Genomic DNA, 22,625 nt, shown 5'->3' on the forward strand with positions numbered 1-22,625 from the left:
CCTCCAGGCTTATTTCCTTTTAAGACCTTGTTGGAAGAACATGGGGTGAGAGAAGGGAATGTAGAGGTTAGGAAGGATATCTGAAGATTAGCAGCTTACCTGCTTGACCTCACTAATGAAGAGCAACCATTTGATACGAACTAGTTCTCTGGCCCTGTCCAGCTCACTATGCTAGATTTAGCTCTCTTGGTAAATTTAAAAATAAAATAGAAAATGTATTACCATACATATATTTAGTTCATTGTCTAGCATGTATAGTAAAGCTTGTGTCTGTCTCTAAAGGAAAATTTCCTAATAATATTTTGTAGGGAAAATCCCAGAATACAAAATGATATTTCAACTCTCCTCCTCACTCAAATTAGATAAATCACAAACAGAATATTAAGAAATTTCCTATATATGAAGATAGAAGTTTACTCAAAATAAAAGAGGAGTTGGGGAAAATTTACTTATTTTTCTTCTTCATAGCACCTTTCAATCACATCTATGACATTTTCCCAGTGAACTCATAGAAATTCTATGTTACAGATTGTACCTGGTTTGCATAACTTGTTTTGTATCTCTTGGCAAGCTCCAAGCCATCTCAGTTCTGTATATTTTTATGTAACTCTGATCACAAGGAAGGTATCTTGAGACAGAAGGTATGGTTCAATAAATCGAGATGAGACAGTTAGGCACAGAATTTACCATGAGGGTGGCCATTGTTTCGAGAGTAAGTTTCTATTCTATGCCTACTAAATTTCCTGACATTTAGAAGAACATGAGCCAATATTTATTGAATTAATTGAAGATCACGTAAAAGCAACTGATTTTTCAGGGTTATAAACTTTGGATTTTTTATTTTTAAAAAAAACAGTCTTTCAGAGAAAAACAAGTATCATATATTAACACATATAAATGGACTCTAGAAAAACGGTACTGATACCTATTTGCAGGGCAGGGATAGAAACACAGACATAGAGAATGGATTTGTGGACCCAGTGGGGGAAGAAGAGGGTGGGACTAGTTGAAAGAGTAGTATTGCAATATATACCTTACCACACATAATATAGATATCTAGTGGGAGCCTGCTATATAACACAGGGAGCTTAGCCTGGTGCTCTGTGATGACCTACAGGGGTGAGGTGGAAGGAAGGCTCAAAAGGGAGGAGGTATGTGTATACTTAGAGCTGATTCTCATAACTGTGCAGCAGATACCAACACAACATTATAAAGCAATTATCCTCCAATCAAAAATAAAACAGGGAGAAACTTCAAAAACAAGCAAAAGTCTTTCAGTTTGACTTAATTGGGCTCAGATTCTAATTTGTCATGTGAATCTTTTATGGGTATTCACTGTTTTGGATTTTGTACCTTAACTTGTAAGTAAACAAACAAAAACCCAGGCCTCTGGTAAGCTAATGACAGGTTTACGGAACTGAAAAGGAAGGTCTCCGCATACTTGATAGGCTACATAATGATGGTAGTTACGTTTTACTTTACAACTAATAAGTGAGACATTAAATATACGCATGCCAGTTTACATTTCATTATATGCTTACTGGAGAGAAATGGTTTAATAAACATTTTATCTATGTACCCACTCTCTTAATCACTGTTCAGAAAAGGCAATTTTATTTGTAGCCTAAAATCACATTCCAAGCCTACCAATCCTTGCAATATTACTTTGGTAACATATTTCCCTGCTATTTATTTTCTGTAGCACATTTATTTAAAATTCTATTTAATAATTTTTTTTATTCCGGGAATTTCCCTTTCTATTGTAAACTTTATTTTTATGACCATTGATTTTAATGCCCTTAAAACATTTCTGAAATTTCATTATTGACCTCTGTGTGTATGTGCTGTGTGCTTAGTCATGTTCAACTCTTTGCGACCCCATGGACTGTAGCCCGCCAGGCTCCTCTGTCCCTGGGGATTCAGAGTAACATAGAAATTTATAATACCATATGTAAAACAGATGGCCAATGGGAATTTGCTATATGACTCAGGGAACTCAAACAGGGGCTCTGGGACAGGCTGAAGGGGGGGATGGGGAGGGAGATGGGAGGGAGGTCCAGGAGGGAGGGGACATGGGTGCACTTATGGCTGACTCTTATTGATGTATGACAGAAAACCACAACATTCTGTAAAGCAACTATCCTTCAATTACATTGTTTTTTAATTAAAAACAAAAAGAATATTGGAGTGGGTCACCATGCCCTCCTGCAGGGGATCTTCCCAACCCAGGGATCAAGCCCAGGTCTCCCACTTTGCAAGGGGATTTGCAGGGGAATTCTTTATCATCTGAGCCGCCAGGGAAGCCCATGAGTACTAGAGTGGGTAGCCTCGCTCGTCTCCAGGGGAACTTCCCAACTGAGGAATAGAACCAGGGTCTCTTGCATTGCAGCTGTGCTACCCGGGAAGCCCCATTGCCTTCTAGTCCTAGGTAAATTATTTAGCTTTGCGATGTCACTAGGAAAAGCATTAGCAGGGGGTTCCTTACATTCTGGCCTAGCCCATGGGAAGTGTTACCATGTGTACTTCAAGTCTCTTAAATTCTTAATGACCCAGAGGAATCGGGTGGAGAGGGAGGTGGGAAGGGGGATCGGGATGGGGAATACATGTAAATCCATGGCTCATTCATGTCAATGTATGACAAAAACCACTACAATATTGTAAAGTAATTAGCCTCCAACTAATAAAAATAAATGAAAAAAAATTCTTAATATCCAAAGTGTAGTCCGAGGAGGAGCAGCATAGATGTCGACTGAGAGTTTGGTAGAAATGTAAATAGTCAGGCCCTGCCCCCAGAGGTACTGAACTAGAATCAGCATTTTAATGATATCACCAGATAATTTATATGTGTACTAAAGTTCAAGGGTTCAAATGTTCTTAAAACATTTTTAAAGGGTCATTTAAAAAACTAAGGACTGCCCAGGTAGCTCAAAGGTAAAGACTCCAAATTGCAGGAGATGCAGTTTTGATCCCCGAGTCAGGAAGATCCCCTGGAGAAGGAAATGACAACCCTCTCCAATATTCTTGACTGGGAAATTCCACGGACAGAGAAGCCTGATGGCCTACAGTCCATGGGGTCGCAAAGATTCAGACATGACTAAGCGACCAACCAACCGATCAACAACAAAAATGACTACATGCTTCTCCCAAACACTTTTCAGTCCATATTTTAATGTCTCTGCCATTCTGCTCTCTGAGCTATTAGAGGGGAAGGGGCTGATTAGGCCAGAACAGCAAATTTATTCCGTCTCTATTTCCCTAAAGCCATATCAAGTTGAATGATACTCAGTTGCAACTCTGTCTTGTGAGGCTTCTTCAAATGGCCAGTTATTATTCATTCAGGAAATAATCTCCAGACTGTCATTTTGTTTCCTTTTTGATTGAGTGTTACTCTGCTTTTTATGTTTAGCCTGTATTCACTCCAGCAGCATATTATTTATAGTTGAACTCAATTCCCATTCTTAGGACAATTTCTTCCCCACTTTGTGAAGTCTGCCACTATGCAGTATTCAAATGTAAATATTCAAAACGGTAACCTGCACAACTGGGGTTCGCACATTGCTTTTGAACACACTGCCTTGTCTACTTTTTAACTATTCAGTAAACAGTGCTACATATCACTATTTGTTATTTATGTGAACACCACTTTGCCAGCAAAGGCCCGCATAGTCAACGCCATGGTTTTTCCAATAGTCATGTACAGATGTGAAAGTTGGACCATAAAGAAGGCTGAGTGCCAAAGAACTGATCCTTTCAAGTTGTGGTGCTGGAGAAGACTCTTGAAAGTTCCTTTGACTGCAAGAAGATCAAACCAGTCAATCCTAAAGGAAATCAACACTGAATATTCATTGGAAAGACTGATGCTGAAGCACCAATACTTTGGCCCCCTGATGAGAAATGCCAACTCATTGGAAAAGACACTGATATGGGGGAAGATTGAAGCCAAAATGGAGAAGGGGGCAGCAGAGGATGAAGTGGTTGGATTGCTTCATGACTCAATGAAAATAAATTTGAGCAAACTCTGGGAGATAGTAGAGGACAAAGAATCCTGGTGTGCTGCAGCCAGTGGGGTCACAAAGAGAGAGACATGACTTAGCAACTGAACAACAACTATAATATCTATGAAAATCAAAGAATCTCATCTGTCAATCACTCCGGTGACTAGCACAGTGCTTTGTGCAGAATATACAGTCCAAAGGGATCATGATGTTATTCTCTTTTCATTCTAAAACACAAAGGATTAAAATATACCAAGATAAAGCAGAGGTAATAAGTATTTTGCAGTTTATAAGACTGGTGACCATAACAAACTCAAAGATCTTTGGATAGTGCTATCACTTTATACTGAAAAAAAAAATCTTCTGTGGCAGAAAAAACAAGCCTGGAATAAGGAGTGGAGAAAGTTTTCCTGGTTGCTTCTCCTTGACATTTAAACACTGACTAACCATACAGCCAGGTATTGAGGTACATCAAGCTCACAGAAATATCAAGTTTTAGCTTTAAAAATATAATTTCCTCTCATTCTGAAAGACCACATTGGAGAACCAACAGGGAAAGCACTTCAAAACACAAGTGAGTCAGCAGACCTCAAATAAAAACACCCACCAACCAACGCTGATGCAGATCTCAAAACCCCCAGCTAATAAACAAGGTTTAAAGGCCTCAGCAGCCTCCAGCAGCTGGGAGAACATCAGGGGGTGGAAGAAAAATGCCTCCCCTTTCCTGTCACCCTGTTCAGCAATAGCTCCCCATGTTGCCCACCCACTCAGTTAATGTACTAAAAGCTCACTTCCGTGGAGGACAGAACTAAGAACTCCTCAGCGCAATAAAACTCAGACAGTGATGAGATTAGAGGAATAAGCAGAGTTTCCACAAGAGGAATGTGACATTTCACAACTCTGAGAAGTCTTCAGCCAGGTAAAGGCATCATATTGCCTCTTATATTAGGCTTGAAAGCATCCAGCTGGTGCTCAGCAAAATTCACACATCTCTCAGTGACAGCCCTGGCTTTGGGCTACCCAGGCTGAGGCTCACAGCTGGAAAGAGTGTAAACCAAGTAGCATGTAGGTAGGATTCCTACGAAATCCTTTGCTTTCATTCATTTTATCTTCCAAATATGCCCTGTCCCCATAACAGATTATCCTAGTAGCCTGCCTCATCACCTCCAAGTGTCCACACAAATCCCCAAGATGTCAGCATGTGTTTTATGGCCCGTATTTCTAACTGATAATCCTACCTAGAAATACTCCAAAGCATTGATGCTTTCTCTGAAGAGTGCTTCTGTGGCAGAGGAATTTCAGGAGGATTGTTTTGTCTGTTCTGTTCATTAAGGTCAATTAAATTTTATGTTTAGCAGCATTCATGATGCATATGTGCATAAGTATGTTGGCAATTCACCCTGGAAAAGGTAGGACAGGGAAGTAAATAACTTGTATTCACATGGCATTTATTTTCCTATATTGATAGCAGAGGGATTAAACAAAATGACCTAATTCTATATTCTAATGTTCCTGTGAAATTCAAGGGAAAGTAACATTTTCTTTCTTTTATTTTTTAAAATACAGGTAGGTTCTGAATCTGCTCAAATTTCTAATTGTATCTGTAATCAGGTTTCCCTGCGTTTTGACTTCCCTCATCTGGGCTCACTTATTCTCTTTCTAAGCCAATTCAAGGGACTGGATCTTGTTTAAGATAATTTTTTTTTTTAATCTTTTTTCCTGACTCTTTGCAATTTCTTAACAGGAATGTTTTACCTTTCTTTCCCCCTTTCTTTGCAGATTGTCTCCTGCCATCCCTCACCCCCATTTCTGACTCTGTGTCTCTATTTACTATGCACTTCTGAGCATTTCCAGGCTTCCGCACCTTTGCCCTCTGGCTAAATGCTGCTCACTATTCCACTGTGAATCAGACCTTGACATTCAACACATGGAGCTAATGAGGAAAACCTGTTGTGTAGAAAGGACGACATGCTTAAGGAAAGTTTTAAAAGGAGTCATGTAGACAAAGTGTTGTTACTGCTGGGTAAACCACATTGCCTTAGCATCATCTTGAAGAATTAGGGCTTTTGGAGGTTTCAGGAGGGAATTATTGCTGCAGCAAAAAAAAAAAAAAGAAGAAGAAGAAGAAAAAAGGCATAGTCATGCTTAAGATCAAAGCTTTTCATTTTAACGAGAGATAAGCTCACCTAAACTTTGATTCAGTTAGTGGTCCTTTATTTAGTTTTAGAAAGTACCATCTGCAGTGCAAATCATAACCTATCCCTTGCATTCTCACTTCTCTAAGTATGGGGCCCATTAATTATGCAGGAGTGCTGCATGGAATAATTATATTAATTTTCATTTCAATTCAATTAAGAGCACTGAATATCTACAAAATGCAATGCCCACACAACAGAATATCACATTATCCGAGTCTTCAGAAAGTTTTTAGTCCAACAGGAGAAGCAGAGGAACTCACCTTAGAGGGTGGTGAAGGCAGGCAGGAATTTCTATCAGGAGTTTGGTTATGCATTAATAGACCTGTGATTATTTTTAAATTAATACTAAGGACTAAGTAAACAAATTTTATTGGCAACTATGTGTATTAAGGGACTTTCCCTGTGGCTCAGTGGTAAAAAATCTGCCCGCAATGCAAAATGCAGGAGACTTGGGTTCAATCCCTGGGTAGGAAAGATCCCCTGGAGGAGGGCTAGGCAATCCACTCCAGTATTCTTGCCTGGAAAATCCTATGGACAGAGGAGCGATACAGTCCACAGGGTTGCAAAGAGTCAGACACTACTGAAGCAACTGAACACACATATACGCATGCATGTGTATTTAGAGGATATGAAGGTCAACCAAAGAAAAGCCATATTGATATGAAGATGACAATGATGACAGTAGTGGAGGTGGTGATGATCTGGAACTTTGGTGGTCATTATTCTGCCTGTCACAAGAGGTACAGGTGAAGGGGAGCTGTGGAAGCTTTTTAGGTAGTGCTTTAGAAAGGTCATCAGTATTTATGTTGAATTAAAAGAAGGAAAAGTCAGAGGCCACTGGGGATCTAATCTGATAGTTCTGCTGAAAGGTAAAGATAATCTATACTTAGAAAGTAGTCAGAGAAAGAGTGAAATAAACTGCATTCTCTTTAGGAATTAGAATATGTCCTACAGTTTTTGAGAATATGATATTCAGCCACATATCTAAGTTGATGGAAAAATAGATAATGAGCTTGCATTTGGGCTTGACTTCTGGTTCTGTCACATAACTATGTAATATTAAGCAAGGTATTAATAGCTTACCTCTTTAAGCCTCAATTTCCTCATCTATAAATATAACTAGTTATATCCATGTCATGAGATCATTTTCAGGACTAATATTTATGTAATAATTATATAGCACAGTGACAGACATTTACCAAGTTCTCGGAAGTAGTAGCTATTATCAATCTCTTGCTGAAGCTTTTATTCGCATCTGTTAGCTTTGTAATATCAGGCATTCAGATGGAACATTTAGATGAGTGTAAAGCTGTCTTTACAACTGGGTCTCACATACTTGTTCAGATTATTAGCCAGAGGATTTGTCAAGGGTTATGTTAAAATGAATTATTGAGACACTTGAAATGAATAGATAAGAGAAATTCAAGATCTAGGTTGTGAGAATTCAATTGCTCCCAGGGACCAAGAAGCAAAAGATATTAAGAAGAGGTGGCAAGAATACACAGAAGAACTGTACAAAAAAGATCTTCACGACCCAGATAATCACGATGGTGTGATCACTCACCTAGAGCCAGACATCCGGGAATGTGAAGTCAAGTGGGCCTTAGGAAGCATCACTACGAACAAAGCTAGTGGAGGTGATAGAATTCCAGTTGAGCTATTTCAAATCCTAAAAGATGATGCTGTGAAAGTGCTACACTCAAGAGGCCAGCAAATTTGGAAAATTCAGCAGTGGCCACAGGGCTGGAAAAGGTCAGTTTTCATTCCAATCCCAAAGAAAAGCAATGCCAAAGAATGCTTGAACTACCACACAATTGCACTCATCTCACATGCTACTAAGTTCAGTTCAGTTCAGTTACTCAGTCGTGTCCGACTCTGTAACTCCATGAATCATGGCATGCCTGTCCTCCCTGTCCATCACCAACTCCCAGAGTTTACTCAAACTCATGTCCATCGAGTCGGTGATGCCATCCAGCCATCTCACCCTCTGTCGTCCCCTTCTCCTCCTGCCCAAAATCCCTCCCAGCATCAGGGTCTTTTCCAAGGAGTCAACTCTTTGCATGAGGTGGCCAAAGTATTGGAGTTTCAGCTTCAGCATCAGTACTTCCAGTGAACACCCAGGACTGATCTCCTTTAGGATGGACTGGTTGGATCTCCTTGCAGTCCAAGGGACTCTCAAGAGTCTTCTCCAACACCACAGTTCAAAAGCATCAATTTTTCAGCACTCAGCTTTCTTTACAGTCCAACTCTCACATCCATACATGATCACTGGAAAAACAATAGCCTTGACTAGATGGACCTTTGTTGGCAAAGTAATGTCTCTGCTTTTCAATATGCTGTCTACGTTAGTCATAACTTTCCTTCCAAGGAGTAAGCGTCTTTTAATTTCATGGCTGCAATCACCATCTGCAGTGATTTGGGAGCCCAGAAAAATAAAGTCAGCCATTGTTTCCACTGTTTCCCCATCTATTTTCCATGATGTGATGGGACCAGATCCTAAGATCTTAGTTTTCTGAATGTTGAGCTCTAAGCCAACTTTTTCACTCTCCTCTTTCACTTTCATAAAGTGGTTTTTTAGTTCTTCTTCACTTTCTGCCATAACGGTGGTGTCATCTGCATATCTGAGGTTATTGATATTTCTCCCGGCAGTCTTGATTCCAGCTTGTGTTTCTTCCAGCCCAGCATTTCTCATGATGTGCTCTGCATATAAGTTAAATAAGTAGGGTGACAATATACAGCCTTTTCTTATTTGGAACCAGTCTTTTGTTCCATGTCCAGTTCTAACTGTTGCTTCCTGACCTGCATACAGGTTTCTCAAGAGGCAGGTCAGGTGGTCTGGTATTGCCATGTCCTTCAGAATTTTCCACAGTTTATTGTGATCCACATAGTCAAAGGCTTTGGCATGGTTAATAAAGCAGAAATAGATGTTTTTCTGGAACTCTCTTGCTTTTTCGATGATCCAGTGGATGTTGGCAATTTGACCTCTGGTTCCTCTGCCTTTTCTAAAACCATCTTGAACATCTGGAAGTTCACAGTTCACGTATTGCTGAAGCCCAACTTGGAGAATTTTAAGCATTACTTTACTACCCTACAATCGAGGTCACAGGGGCAGCAATCCCCCCTCCTCCTCTGTCCCAGTCCAAGGAGCAGTGGCTGCACGGTAACTGGAGGGCTGAAAGGAGCTACTTCACGTTCAAGGTCAGGAGGGGCGGCAGTGAGTTGATACCCCTCCTCTATGGTAAGGAGCAGAGGCTGCGCTTTGCTGGAGTAGCCTTAAAGAGATACCCCACTTCCAAGGTAAGAGAAACCCAAGTAAGAGGGTAGGTGTTGCAAGACGGCATCAGAGGGCAGACACACTAAAACCATAATCACAGAAAACTAGCCAATCTGATCACAGGACCACAGTCTTGTCTAACTCAATGAAACTAAGCCATGCCGTGTGGGGCCACCCAAGACAGACGGGCCATGGTGGAGAGGTCTGACAAAATGTGGTCCACTGGAGAAGGGAATGGCAAACCACTTCAGTATTCTTGCCTTGAGAACCCCATGAACAGTAAGAAAAGGCAAAATGATAGGATACTAAAAGAGGAACTCCCCAGGTCGGTAGGTGCCCAATATGCTACTGGAGATAAGTGAAGAAAGAACTCCAGAAAGAATGAAGGGATGGAGCCAAGCCAAAAACAATATCCAGTTATGGATGTGACTGGTGATAGAAGCAAGGTCCAATGCTGTAAAGAGCAATATCACATAGGAACCTGAAATGTTAGGTCCACGTATCAAGGCAACTTGGAAGTGGTCAAACAGGAGATGGCAAGAGTGAACGTCGACATTCTAGGAATCAGCTAACTAAAATGGACTGGAATGGGTGAATTTAACTCAGATAACCATTATATCTACTACTGTGGGCAGGAATCCCTTAGAAGAAATGGAGTAGCCATCATGGTCAACAAAAGAGTCTGAAATGCAGTACTTGGATGCAATCTCAAAAATGACAGAATGATCTCTATTCATTTGCAAGGCAAACCATTCAATATCATGGTAATCCAGCCTATGCCCCAGCCAGTAATGCTGAAGAAGCTGAAGTTGAATGGTTCTCTGAAGACCTACAAGATCTTTTAGAACTAACACCCAAAAAGGATGTCCTTTTCATTATAGGGGACTGGAAGCAAAAGTAGGAAGTCAAGAAACACCTGAAGTAACAGGCAAATTTGGCCTTGGAGTACAGAATGAAGCAGGGCAAAGGCTAATAGAGTTTTGCCAAGAGAATGCACTGGTCATAGCAAACACCCTCTTCCAACAACACAAGAGAAGAGTCTACACATTGACATCAGCAGATTGTCAACACCGAAATCAGATTGATTATATTCTTTGCAGCCAAAAATGGAGAAGCTCTATACAGTCAGCAAAAACAAGACGGGGAGCTGACTGTGGCTCAATCATGAATGCCTTATTGCCAAATTCAGACTGAAATTGAGAAATTAGGGAAAATCACTAGACCATTCAGGTATGACCTAAATCAAGTCCCTTATGATTATACAGTGGAAGTGAGAAAATAGATTTAAGGGACTAGATCTGATAGACAGAGCGCCTGATGAGCTATGAATGGAGGTTCGTGACATTGTAGAGGAGACAGGGATTAAGACCATCCCCATAGAAAAGAAATGCAAAAAAGCAAAATGGCTGTCTGAGGAGGCCTTACAAATAGCTCTGAAATGAAGAGAAGCGAAAAGCAAAGGAGAAAAGGAAATATAATCCCATTTGAATGCAGAGTTCCAAAGAATAGCAAGGAGAGATAAGAAAGCCTTTCTCAGCAATCAATGCAAAGAAATAGATGAAAACAACAGAATGGGAAAGACTAGAGATCTCTTCAAGAAAATTAGAGATACCAAGGGAACATTTCATGCAAAGATGGGTTCGATAAAGGACAGAAATGGTATGGACCTAACAGAAGCAGAAGATATTAAGAAGAGGTGGCAAGAATACACAGAAGAACTGTACAAAAAAGATCTTCACGACCCAGATAATCACGATGGTGTGATCACTCACCTAGAGCCAGACATCCTGGAATGTGAAGTCAAGTGGGCAAAAGCATCACTAGGAACAAAGCTAGTGGAGGTGATGGAATTCCAGTTGAGCTATTTCAAATCCTGAAAGATGATGCTGTGAAAGTGCTGCACTCAGTATGCTAGCAAATTTAGAAAACTCAGCAGTGGCCACAGGATTGGAAAAGGTCAGTTTTCATTCCAATCCCAAAGAAAGGCAATGCCAAAGAATGCTCAAACTACCGCATAATTGCACTCTTCTCACACGCTAGTAAAGTAATGCTCAAAATTCTCCAAGCCAGGCTTCAGTAATACGTGAACTGTGAACATCCAGATTGGCTTCAAGCTCAACATTCAGAAAACTAAGATCTTAGCATCTGGTCCCATCACTTCACGGCAAAATAGATGGGGAAACAGCGGAAACTGTGGCTGACTTTATTTTGGGGGGGCTCCGAAATCACTGCCATTGGCGATTGCAGCCAAGAAATTAAAAGATGCTTATTCCTTGGAAGGAAAGTTATGACCAACCTAGATAGCATATTGAAAAGCAGAGACATTACTCTGTCAACAAAGGTCTGTCTAGTCAAGGCTATTGTTCTTCCAGTGATCATGTATGGATGTGAGAGTTGGACTATAAAGAAAGCTGAGCACTGAAGAATTGATGCTTTTGAACTGTGGTGTTGGAGAAGACTCTTGCGAGTCCCTTGGACTGCAAGGAGATCCAACCAGTCCATCCTAAAGGAGATCAGTTCTGGATGTTCATTGGCAGGACTGATGTTGAAGCTGAAACTCCAATATTTTGGCCACCTGATACGAAGAGCTGACTCCTTGGAAAAGACCCTGATGGTGGGAGGGATTTTGGGCAGGAGGAGAAGGGGACGACAGAGGATGAGATGGTTGGATGGTGTCGCTGACTTAATGGACATGGGTTTGGGTTGACTGCGGGAGTCCGTGATGGACAGGGAGGCGTGGCATGCTGCGGTTCCTGGGGTCACAAAGAGTCGGACACGATTGAGCGACTGAACTGAACTGAATTGAACCAGAGGAGACTAAAGTTGGATGGGACTTAAGAATGTGTGCCAAAACTGATGGACTTCAACTTTAAATTGTTTTGCTGGCCAAATAAACTATCAGTAAGATCTGTACTTGAAGTTCTTCATAGAGTGTACTTATTTAGAACAACAACAAAAAAATTTATTGTTTGGGAAGATCCCCTGGAGGAGGAAATGGCAACTCACTCCAGTATTCTTGACTGGAAAATCCCATGGAGAGGGGAGCCAGTAAAGCTATAGTCCAAGGGTTAGTAAAGATTCCTACATGGCTGAGTAACTGAGAACACATACACACACACAGTTTATTGTTATTCACAGTAAGAAATAGACTTTTAAAATATTGCAACAGCACATATGTAGATATGCCTAAACAAAATTTCTTAAAACACTTAAAACATATTAATCTTACTGATAATCTATTCTATTCTGATCCATTTTATCCTATTTCATTTCTTTACATTCCTTTCTATATTACCTTATCCTATCCTGTCTCATTCAAATAAGATACTGGGCCAGATCTCTTAAATTTATTTTTTTAACTAGTGACAAGTCATAACCCACAGTTTATAAAACGTTACTTCATAGCAGCAGATTAAAGTATTTTCTGGTTTACCTCCAGTAAATTTATTCTTAAAATAAAAATATTTATAGATAGAATGATATACACATCTACTATTAATATGTTTATTAAATGTTAAGAAAACATCTTATTTCTTGGTAAAGCTATAAATAGAAGTTATAGTACTTTTCCTCAGCATCACTTAATAAAGTCTAAGTCAGCCACCCCACTTGACCTCCTGTATGATTTTAAGCCAGTGACTTAATCTCCAAGCTTAGAATTTCTTACCTGTGAACTGGGACTGATAATAACTATTTCATAGATTTGTCGGGACACTCTAGTTAAATTCTGTGTCTAAAGCAAAGAAAATAATGTTATTTTAAAATACAATTATTTGAGCAAACTTTTACTGACTACTTACAATGTTCCAGGCACTGAGAGAATTCAAGGTTCAATAAAAGATATGATGATAAGAAGCAGGAGGAGGATAAGGGTGATAACAATAAAGTTAAAGAAGGTATATTATGAAGAAGAGGACAAAGAGAAAAGAGCTATTGTAACCCAGTGCAATAGCCATCCTGCATACATTCTAAATTGTTTCAGTCGTGTCAGACTCTTTGCCACACTATGGACCAAAACCCATCAGACTTCTCTGTCCATGGGATTCTACAAGCAAGAATGCTGGAGTGGGTTGCCATGATCTCCTCCATGTGATCTTCCTGACCCAGGGATCAAACCTGCATCTCTTATGTCTACAGCTTTGGCAGGTAAGTTCTTTACCACTAGCACCACCTGGGAAGCCTTGGCCATCCTATGTAAATATTATAAAATGAGACAAAATATGAATGCCCTAGTAAGTCTTATTAAAATATTTAGCACTGTGCTTAGCTTTCAGTATGAAATAAGCACTTTTGAGTATATGCATGTTCATGAATGAGTGAATGAGTTCAAGTTTTGGCCAGTATCCTGCCATCTAAAGGAATGATATATTGCAGACCCTTCATTAACATCATTTGGCCACCTAGAGTAAAAAAATATGATTATTGAATTTCTTGTAGTAACGTCTGAAATTAGAAATGCCACATCAAATAAAAATTAAAATTAAAAGAGAATCACCACTCTTTTTGTTTGGAACAAATTATTTTATTTGTATCAAAATGTTATAGAGAGGAAATAACTGCTATTAAACTTCTTCTGACTCAGTAATTAAAACTGCAGAGGCATCTAACTACGTAGCAGTTAAGAAAACTTATGGTCATATATTAATAACCCAACAGTTTTCTTCAACTAAACTGAAAACTAATTTAATTATTTTATAGATAACACACTTTATAAATCAGCAGACAAGGTGATTATAACTATATTACTAGTCCTTTTCACATAAATATTGAAGGCCCATCCTCAAATATATGCTCATTTGGAAATTTTTTCTTCCTCACCATTTCTTTCCTTTCTCAAAGCCAAGACAAAATCTTAAACAAGTCTCATGTTATGAAGAATGTACAAATGGGCTTCAGATTTACTTTCTTTTGCAGTAAATTATATTTTATCATTCAGAGGATGCAACTATAAGGTGACACATTGTAGCCAGATAGAGAAGTGACATTTTTCAATTGCTATTGGCTCTAGTTCTGTTTTTATTAACCCTCTTGCTGGTAAATCTAAATGCAAGGTCTATGGAATCAGATGTGAAATAATAACTTTCTTTAGTGCTATTCAGGCAATGGAGAATGATTTTCCATTTGTGGAAATATCATCTAGGAAATTACCTGCAATGGCAATTTGTCAAGAAAAGAAAATCCATCACCAAACTTGATAACACTAGTAGAGAGTGAGGCATGAACGTAGTTTCACAGTTACCATTTGACCCTAGGCGTCCCCAGGATTATCAATCTTCCTGCATTTCTCCCACTTCTCTGTCATTCTCTCAGCCTTCATTCACCCTTCAGCAAAGAGGCTAGCAGCTGGATTTCTCTATTCAGTATTTGGAATGCATGCAATAGCTTTCAAAACACTGTCCCAAATATTTTCTCATTCAATACAATAATCCTATGAAGTTGATAAGGTAGGATCATTATCTCTGTTCTATAAAAGAAGAAACTGAAGCCATGATTAAGTGACTTGTCTAAGGTCATGCATTGAGAAAGAAGCAAGTGTGTGAATGACACCCTTTCAGGATCATTGCTCATTGGCACCTTGATGCTCAGTGAGGCATTAGGGAAAAAATGAAGAGAGTCATAAAAACCAAGAAGCCTTAAGACCACAAATACTGTGTTTTATCTCCTTTCTTATTACTTGTCATTATTTACTTTATTTTTGAGCAATTAATCAATTTGCTTTAGAAAGTACTTCAATCATCTATTGTCATAATAATGCTGTGTACAAACCTCCTTCAAACTCAGTGGTTTAAAACAACAAGCATGTTTTCTCGTTCATGTGTTTCTGGATCAGCTGAAGGGTTCCATTGGTCTCAGCTGAGCCTACCTGTGAATCTATAGAAAACTTTGTACTGGGCTAATGGTTTTGCCAATTGTACCTGTATTCCTTTCTGTGTTTGAAAGTTGGTTCGACATATGTTGATTTTGAATGGGACATGGGATTATACTCTCTGTGGCCTCTTAGTGTCCAAGAGATTAGCCAGTCTAGTTAATAGAGGGTCCCAAAGTAGTGAGCAGAAGACCTCCTTAGGCCTCAGAACTAGAATGTGGTCACTTTCACCACATTCTAAGGGTGAAGCATATGACAACGGCAGCCCAGGTTCAAAAGGTGGGGTAAAAACTCTACATCCTAATGGGAAGAGTTATACAATTTCATAGCAAGGACCGTGGCTACAGGGTGAGGGGTCATTGCAGCCATTTTGCAATCAATCTGATAGAGAAACAATCCCTCATCATCTCCAAAGCAGCAACAGTTTGGGAATATAAAAATGACCAAAACCATTCTCTTTAACACATGTGCATTTACAGTCTGGCCAGATGGCTTAGTGGTAAAGCATCTGCCTGCCAGTGCAGGAGATATGGGCTCAATCTCTGGTTTGGGAAGATCCCCTGGAGAAGGAAATGGCCACCCACTCCAGTATTCTTGCCTGGAAAATTCCATGGACAAGGAGCCTGGCATGAGTCTGTAGGGTCTCAAAAGAGTCAGATATGACTGAGCAACTATACAACAACAGTGAGAGACAAACCTGTAAGAAGGTCATTCAGTTCAGTTCAGTTCAGTCGCTCAGTCGTGTCCGACTCTTTGCGACCCCATGAATCGCGGCACGCCAGGCCTCCCTGTCCATCAACAGCTCCCGAAGTTTACTCAAACTCACGCCCATCGAGTCAGTGATGCCATCTAGCCATCTCATCCTCTGTCGTCCCCTTCTCCTTCTGCCCCCAATTCCTCCCAGCATCAGAGTCTTTTCCAATGAGTCAACTCTTTGCATGAGGTGGCCAAAGTACTGGAGTTTCAGCTTCAGCATCAGTCCTGCCAATGAACACCCAGGACTGATCTCCTTTAGGATGGACTGGTTGGATCTCCTTGCAGTCCAAGGGACTCTCTAGAGTCTTCTCCAACACCACAGTTCAAAAGCATCAATTCTTCAGTGCTCACGTCCAACTCTCACATCTATACATGATCACTGGAAAAACCATAGCCTTGACCAGACAGACCTTTGTTGGCAAAGTAATGTCTCTGCTTTTTAATATGCTGTCTAGGTTGGTCATAACTTTCCTTCCAAGGAGTAAGCGTCTTTTAATTTCATGGCTGCAATCACCATCTGCAGTGATTTTGTAGCCCCCAAAAATGAAGTCTGACACTGTTTCCCCTGTCTCCCCATCTATTTCCCATGAGGTGATGGGACCAGATGCCAAGATCTTAGTTTTCTGAATGTTAAGCTTTAAGTCAACTTTTTCACTCTCCTCTTTCACTTTACAATACAGTAAATAAATAAATGAATCAAAGTATAGTAGGCTTGCAAACAAACACTATGATCTACAAAGCTCATGAGTATGACGTGTAACAATTTTTCTGTAGCCAAGTTCATTTGTACCTTGAGTCCTATTTTAATTTATAGCAAATCAATTCTAGGTAACAAAGCAATTCCAATTTTCCTATATTAATTGTCTTCTCTGGGAGGTCAGTTTCCCACTTTCCCCCTTGTCGCGGCATCAGAGGCCCAGACCTTGTCCTTAATTGTGTCTCAGTGGTATCCATGGAGATTTAGTGTCCCACCTGGTCCTCATTTTAAAAACACAGATCCTTCCTCATCCCCTAATGAGTTTAGTGCCTAAACTCAGCCAAATATGTGTGACTATGTAACAAATGTTAGAAGATACAATTTCATGACCTAGAGAGTAAACAGATATTAAAGAAGGATATATTTTATTTTGCACCAATATTTAAAAAGTAATATTCATGGATATGATCATTTTGATATAAGAACTGTTTCAAAGTGAAAAGGGTTTTATTTTTCAGAAACTTAAGTAAAATTGAATATGGAAAGAACACTAACTTGGAGTTGAGAACATGAATTCCAGCCCATATTTCAACACTAATTAGCCATGTGGTTCCAGCAAAGTCTTTTCGCTTCTCTGGTCTCAATTTCCTCATTTCTTTATTAAGGGAGTTGGGCTAGAAAAATATCACAGTCCCTCTGGGAATTCAAATCTCATAGTTCTTACAAAATTGAATAGAGTCATTTGTGGCATTAAGGAGAGAAAGGAACTCAAAAGAAAAATCTAATAAGATCACAGATTACAGGACATCTGAGGATGATTTATTAAGCTAGCTGAGCTAATAGTCATGATTGAATAATATATATTTCAATATTACATAGGGATTTTTTTTTATGATGGGACAGTTTTAATAGTCAAAATACCATATGCTCCCTTATGTTATCAATATTCAATTGCAAAGTAACATAGTTTCTTGTAATTGTCTGAATGAATGATATCCATTTCTGCTTTGATCTTCAATGTTAATTTAATTGTCAATGACTAAAATATGGAAGGAAAGGAAGCCACTTTTAAATCCCCTGTTAATAAGCATAAATGCCAACACATTCCAGTTCAAAATAGCATTATCATTACCTTATAATACAGTCAAAAATCATTCCTAACAGATTTATAGTCATTGAAGTGACCCATTTACTAATTAAGGAAGTAAGAAGTGTTAGTCACTCAGTCGTGTCCAATTCTTTGTGACCCCATGGACTGTAGCCCACAAGGCTCCTCTGTCTATGGAATTCTCCAGCCAAGAATACTTGAGTGGGTGGCCATTTCCTTCTCCACGGGATCTTCCCAACCCAGGGATTGAACTCGGGTCACCTAGCATTGCAGGCAGATTCTTTAACATCTAAGCCCCCAGGGAAACCTTCACTAATTAAGGAAGCATTTCAATACTGATGAGTGCTACTTACTGATCATATGATTGGTTTCTGAATTTTAATATTATACTAATATTTCAAGAATATTTTGCAGCCATAATTAACAGTAATCTAAATGAATTATAATATGGTGAGTACTGATTTAATGTAATAGTAAGTAAATAAAATTTCTATGCAAACTTTGTAGAAAAACTTTTGGACAGAGGACAATTAATATTGAAAGTGACATGAGATCTCTGCTTAACTCAAGTTACACAATTTATAAGCTCATGTTGAAAGATAACTCTGAGTGTTTTGGTTACATGAATCTTGAAACCAAACTGTTCATGCTCTAGTCTTCAGTTGGTAAATCATAACACCCCAGGCCTTTGAGATTGATCAGTTTCAAACATCTATGGTACATTTTATTTAGTAAGCTGCCAGTACCAACCAAGTTACAAAAAAAAGTGATTATTAGACATAGTTCTAACTTTTGAAAAGATATTTATTCCTTTGTTAAAGATGAGGGAAGCCAAGTGCCTTTTACTATTTCTCCCTTGAAGAAAAGCTAACAATCTAGCAAATTGATGTCACAGATGGAAGGAACCATTTAACTGACATACAGTGTTGATTCTTCAAATATAAAAGTTGTAGAGATAAACTTCCTGTTGTATCCCCCCAACCACCACCCAACAGCAACAGTGTGGGGAGGGACTAGGTATTGCCATGCACTTGGCAGACATTCAATAAAGTTAGAAATGACAAATTAAATACTAACAATTGGCATTGTAAAAGTTACTCCCCTCTCCCAATATGACAAAACAAAGCACGTCAACCCTGATAAAAGTCATTTAGTTCTGATTTCATGAACTTAGTTAGATAACCCTGCCATTTGTATTCTTTTATATTTTTGTTTCTCTCCTTATTTCTCTCTATTCTTTAGGCTGCTCCTCAATGGTCTTAGGTGTTTGAGTCTATGGGGACCCTCAGCCACCCCAAGGCCGCAGTAGAGTACATCAAATAGGAGTTTCAAGTGTCAAGGGGACATGCTTCTCTTAGGAAAACAGTACAGCATCCTGTGAAGTTTTAGCTCAGGTGGGCTCCACTGCTAGGAAGGACTATACCCCCCTTAAATGGGTATAGTCACACAAATTTCCTGAAAAATAAAATGGGTGGAAGCAGGCGGACGGTTCATTCTTCTCCAAAGGTCTGTTAGTATGGAAACTGCCCATCACAAATGCCATCTTTCAAAGGTAATGTCCTCTGAGGGGCCTGTTCAGACTCCCTGGGCTTCAGAGGTAAGCAGATTGTCTCTGTCTCTTGCATCTCTCTAAAGACCTACAGCCATATGGTCTGATAAAATTCACAATGCTCTTAATCTGAGATAGGTTAAGTAAACCATAATAAATCCATATAATGGATTACAAGGCACTATAAAAATTCATGAGGTAGAAGACTATGTATTGGCATGGGACAGTTACTGATCAATTGTTAAGGCTACAAAAACTTTATTCAATAATGCAGCACTTTTGTAAAAACTCAAACTCATAGCCATTCATATTTCTTCTTATCTATGGTACATCATCAATTTTTTCAAAATATTTTTATAATGATTCTTTTTTCTTAATGTTTTAAATTTTTTGAGTTATTCATTTTTAATTGAAGGATAATTACTTTACAGTATTGCACTGATTTCTGTAAAACACCAACATGCAATTTTTTCTAAATATTTTTTGCTTTTTTATAAAAAGTATTTTAATAGTTTTTCTGAATCTTAATGAGTTATTCTAACTGAAAGAATAATTAAACTCAGGTCAAATACACATCTTGATATTAAGGTTGTAATAGCTGATGTATATTACATGTCAATGTTTTCCTGTTGAATACTACACATTACACTGAAGTATTATGCATTATGTGGCAAATTGTCTATGTTAAACAATATGTAATAAAATTGTATTATGTGTTTCATTACATGCATGCTAAGTTGATTCAGTCATGTCCAACTCTTTGTGACCCTATGGACTGTAGCCCGCCAGGCTCCTCTGTCCATGGGATTCTCCAGCTAAGAGTACGAAAATGGGTTGCCATTTCCTACTCCAGGAGATCTTCCCAACACAGGAATTGAACCTGCATCTATTATGTCTCCTTCATTGGCAGGTGAGTATTTTATCACTAGTGCCACCTGGGAAGCCCAATGTATTTTATTACATATTTGTTATATGTTAAATAAATGTATCCTACATTTTATGTAAAGAATGGTATGAGGGTTTCTGTTTTGTTTTTTCAGTGTTTTGAATTACTTTTCTGCCTTCTGCAAGGTATTACAATTACAATGGGGCTGGTGCCGCCCAGCAAGGGCTGACTGACAGCTGCCAGTCTGGAGGTGTTCCCACAGCTGTGCAGAACTTAGCGCCTCGGGCTGCTGTTGCTGCCGCTGCTCCTCGGGCTGTTGCACCTTACAAATACGCCTCCAGCGTCCGCAGTCCTCACCCTGCCATCCAGCCCCTGCAGGCACCCCAGCCTGCGGTCCACGTGCAGGGGCAGGAGCCGCTGACCGCCTCCATGCTGGCTGCAGCACCGCCCCAGGAACAGAAGCAGATGCTGGGTGAACGTCTGTTCCCACTCATCCAGACGATGCACTCGAACCTGGCTGGGAAGATAACTGGGATGCTGCTGGAGATTGACAACTCGGAGCTGCTGCACATGCTGGAGTCCCCCGAGTCTCTCCGCTCCAAGGTGGATGAGGCTGTGGCGGTCCTTCAGGCTCATCATGCCAAGAAAGAAGCTGCTCAGAAGGTGGGCGCTGTCGCTGCTGCTACCTCTTAGACAAGGACGAACCGATTCAAAAGCCAAATAAACCCTCATGGAATTCAGCTCAAGGTTTGAAGACTTCCTAGCTTGTCCTATGGACCTCAACACCAAGAACCGCAATTGCAAATTTAATAGGTCATTTTGTATCAAAAGGTCAATTATGAAGCACCTAGAATTTTTCAATTTAAAGAATATATTCTCTGGGCTCTGATATGGCCCAGACAGTGTTAACTTTTCTTTTTCTATTGTGGGTTTTGATTTTTTTCCCCCAGAAATTGGTTTTATTTGATGTACCCAAGTCTTAAGTTTCTCAATAAAGAAAAAAATCTCCATAAAAAAAAAAAAAAAAAAAAAAAAGTTTAAACTTAAAAAATGAAAACTTACACAGCTGAATGAATCAGGCAGCCAACAGGCTTGCATTTTTGTTTTCTCTCCTGATTTTCTCTTTCCCTGATGATAAAAAGGAGACAGAAGGACAATGGGAGTGCAGCAGAGACCTCTATCTTGGAAAACGTACCCTCTGGGGATTTGCAGAGTCTGGTGTGCTTTCTGCATAGAGTGTTTGCAGGGAATGGGGAACAGGGTTGATAATTCAGGAGGCAAATGTGAAACAGAGACAGTGGCCAAAAATAGGCTGTTTCCGTATGAACAGAGCTTGGAAACCCGCCATGGTTGGGTTCAAGTCCATGCCAGCCACTATCTCCATGGGCATCATCAGCTCCTCAGGGAATGAGCAATTCTCACAGACAGGCTGTCCCTTTGTCAGTGGCCTTAATGGAAACAGCTGCTCCTTGGCCCCGGCAGCTGGCTCCAAACTGCTGACTGAGGCACAGTCAGTCACATCTCCGCCTCGTCTCAGAAACACAATGGCAAGGTCCAAACAGGAAAAGCCAACAGGAAGCCTGACCATCACCTCCATCTTTTTAGAACATGGGCATACGGTGCACTCCTCTTGAGACAGATTGCAGGAGACCAGCTGGCCTTCCCTTATCATCTCCTGCCTTCTTCACTTTAACTTTCATCTACCGGTATACCCCCATCTTTTTCCAAATTGTACCTTCCTTAATTGACTGGGATTTTTCATAATACTTAAAATGGATCAGGGTTAAGTTCTACAGAAGGGAAAAGAATCAATGTAGGTACTGAAAAAAAGGAAGGGGTTTAGACATAGTATTGGGCAGATACTTAATTTCAGAATTGGGATTGTTGGGTGAAAAGGTTGGTTTGGCTTCTACTGCATTTTGCTTATTGGGGAAATTGAAATCATCTAAGGACAGTGTTACTTCACAGTAGTAAGAAGAGAATTGTGCATGTGACTGCCAGTATTGCATGACCAAGATAGAGCTGCCCAAACAAGGCCAGTCAAGAAGCCTAAGGAACAGGATGAATTTCAAGAAGGCAAGTGTCCAAGAAGGCAAGTGGTTTCAAGAAGGCAAGTGTCCAAGACCAGCAGAAGATAGCCATTGGCAGCTCTCTGAAAGCTTGACACCTATGCAAAGCTTCTGCCTTCATTCAGTCAAGGACAGTGATTTAGGAGCAAGAAGGAGAAGTCCATGTACGCAGGATGGGGTGTTGGGAGAGAAGAATGGGAACAGCTGCTCTAGGACTGAGCAGAAAG

General features: G+C 39.8%; 1 protein-coding gene across 1 annotated transcript in view; it reads left to right on the forward strand.

The window, feature by feature from the left end:
- LOC133049346 (polyadenylate-binding protein 4) overlaps nucleotides 1–21,350 on the forward strand; it is a 55,807-nt gene extending 34,457 nt beyond the window's left edge. The window contains exon 2 of the mRNA XM_061133332.1: nucleotides 20,515–21,350. Coding sequence (XP_060989315.1) covers nucleotides 20,515–21,022 — 508 coding nt within the window. The 3' untranslated portion in view covers nucleotides 21,023–21,350. The remainder of the gene's footprint in view (nucleotides 1–20,514) is intronic.
- The last annotated feature ends 1,275 nt before the right edge of the window (nucleotides 21,351–22,625 follow it).

This window comes from Dama dama, chromosome 30, assembly GCF_033118175.1.
Source record: "Dama dama isolate Ldn47 chromosome 30, ASM3311817v1, whole genome shotgun sequence".
Classification (NCBI taxonomy): Eukaryota; Metazoa; Chordata; class Mammalia; order Artiodactyla; family Cervidae; genus Dama; species Dama dama.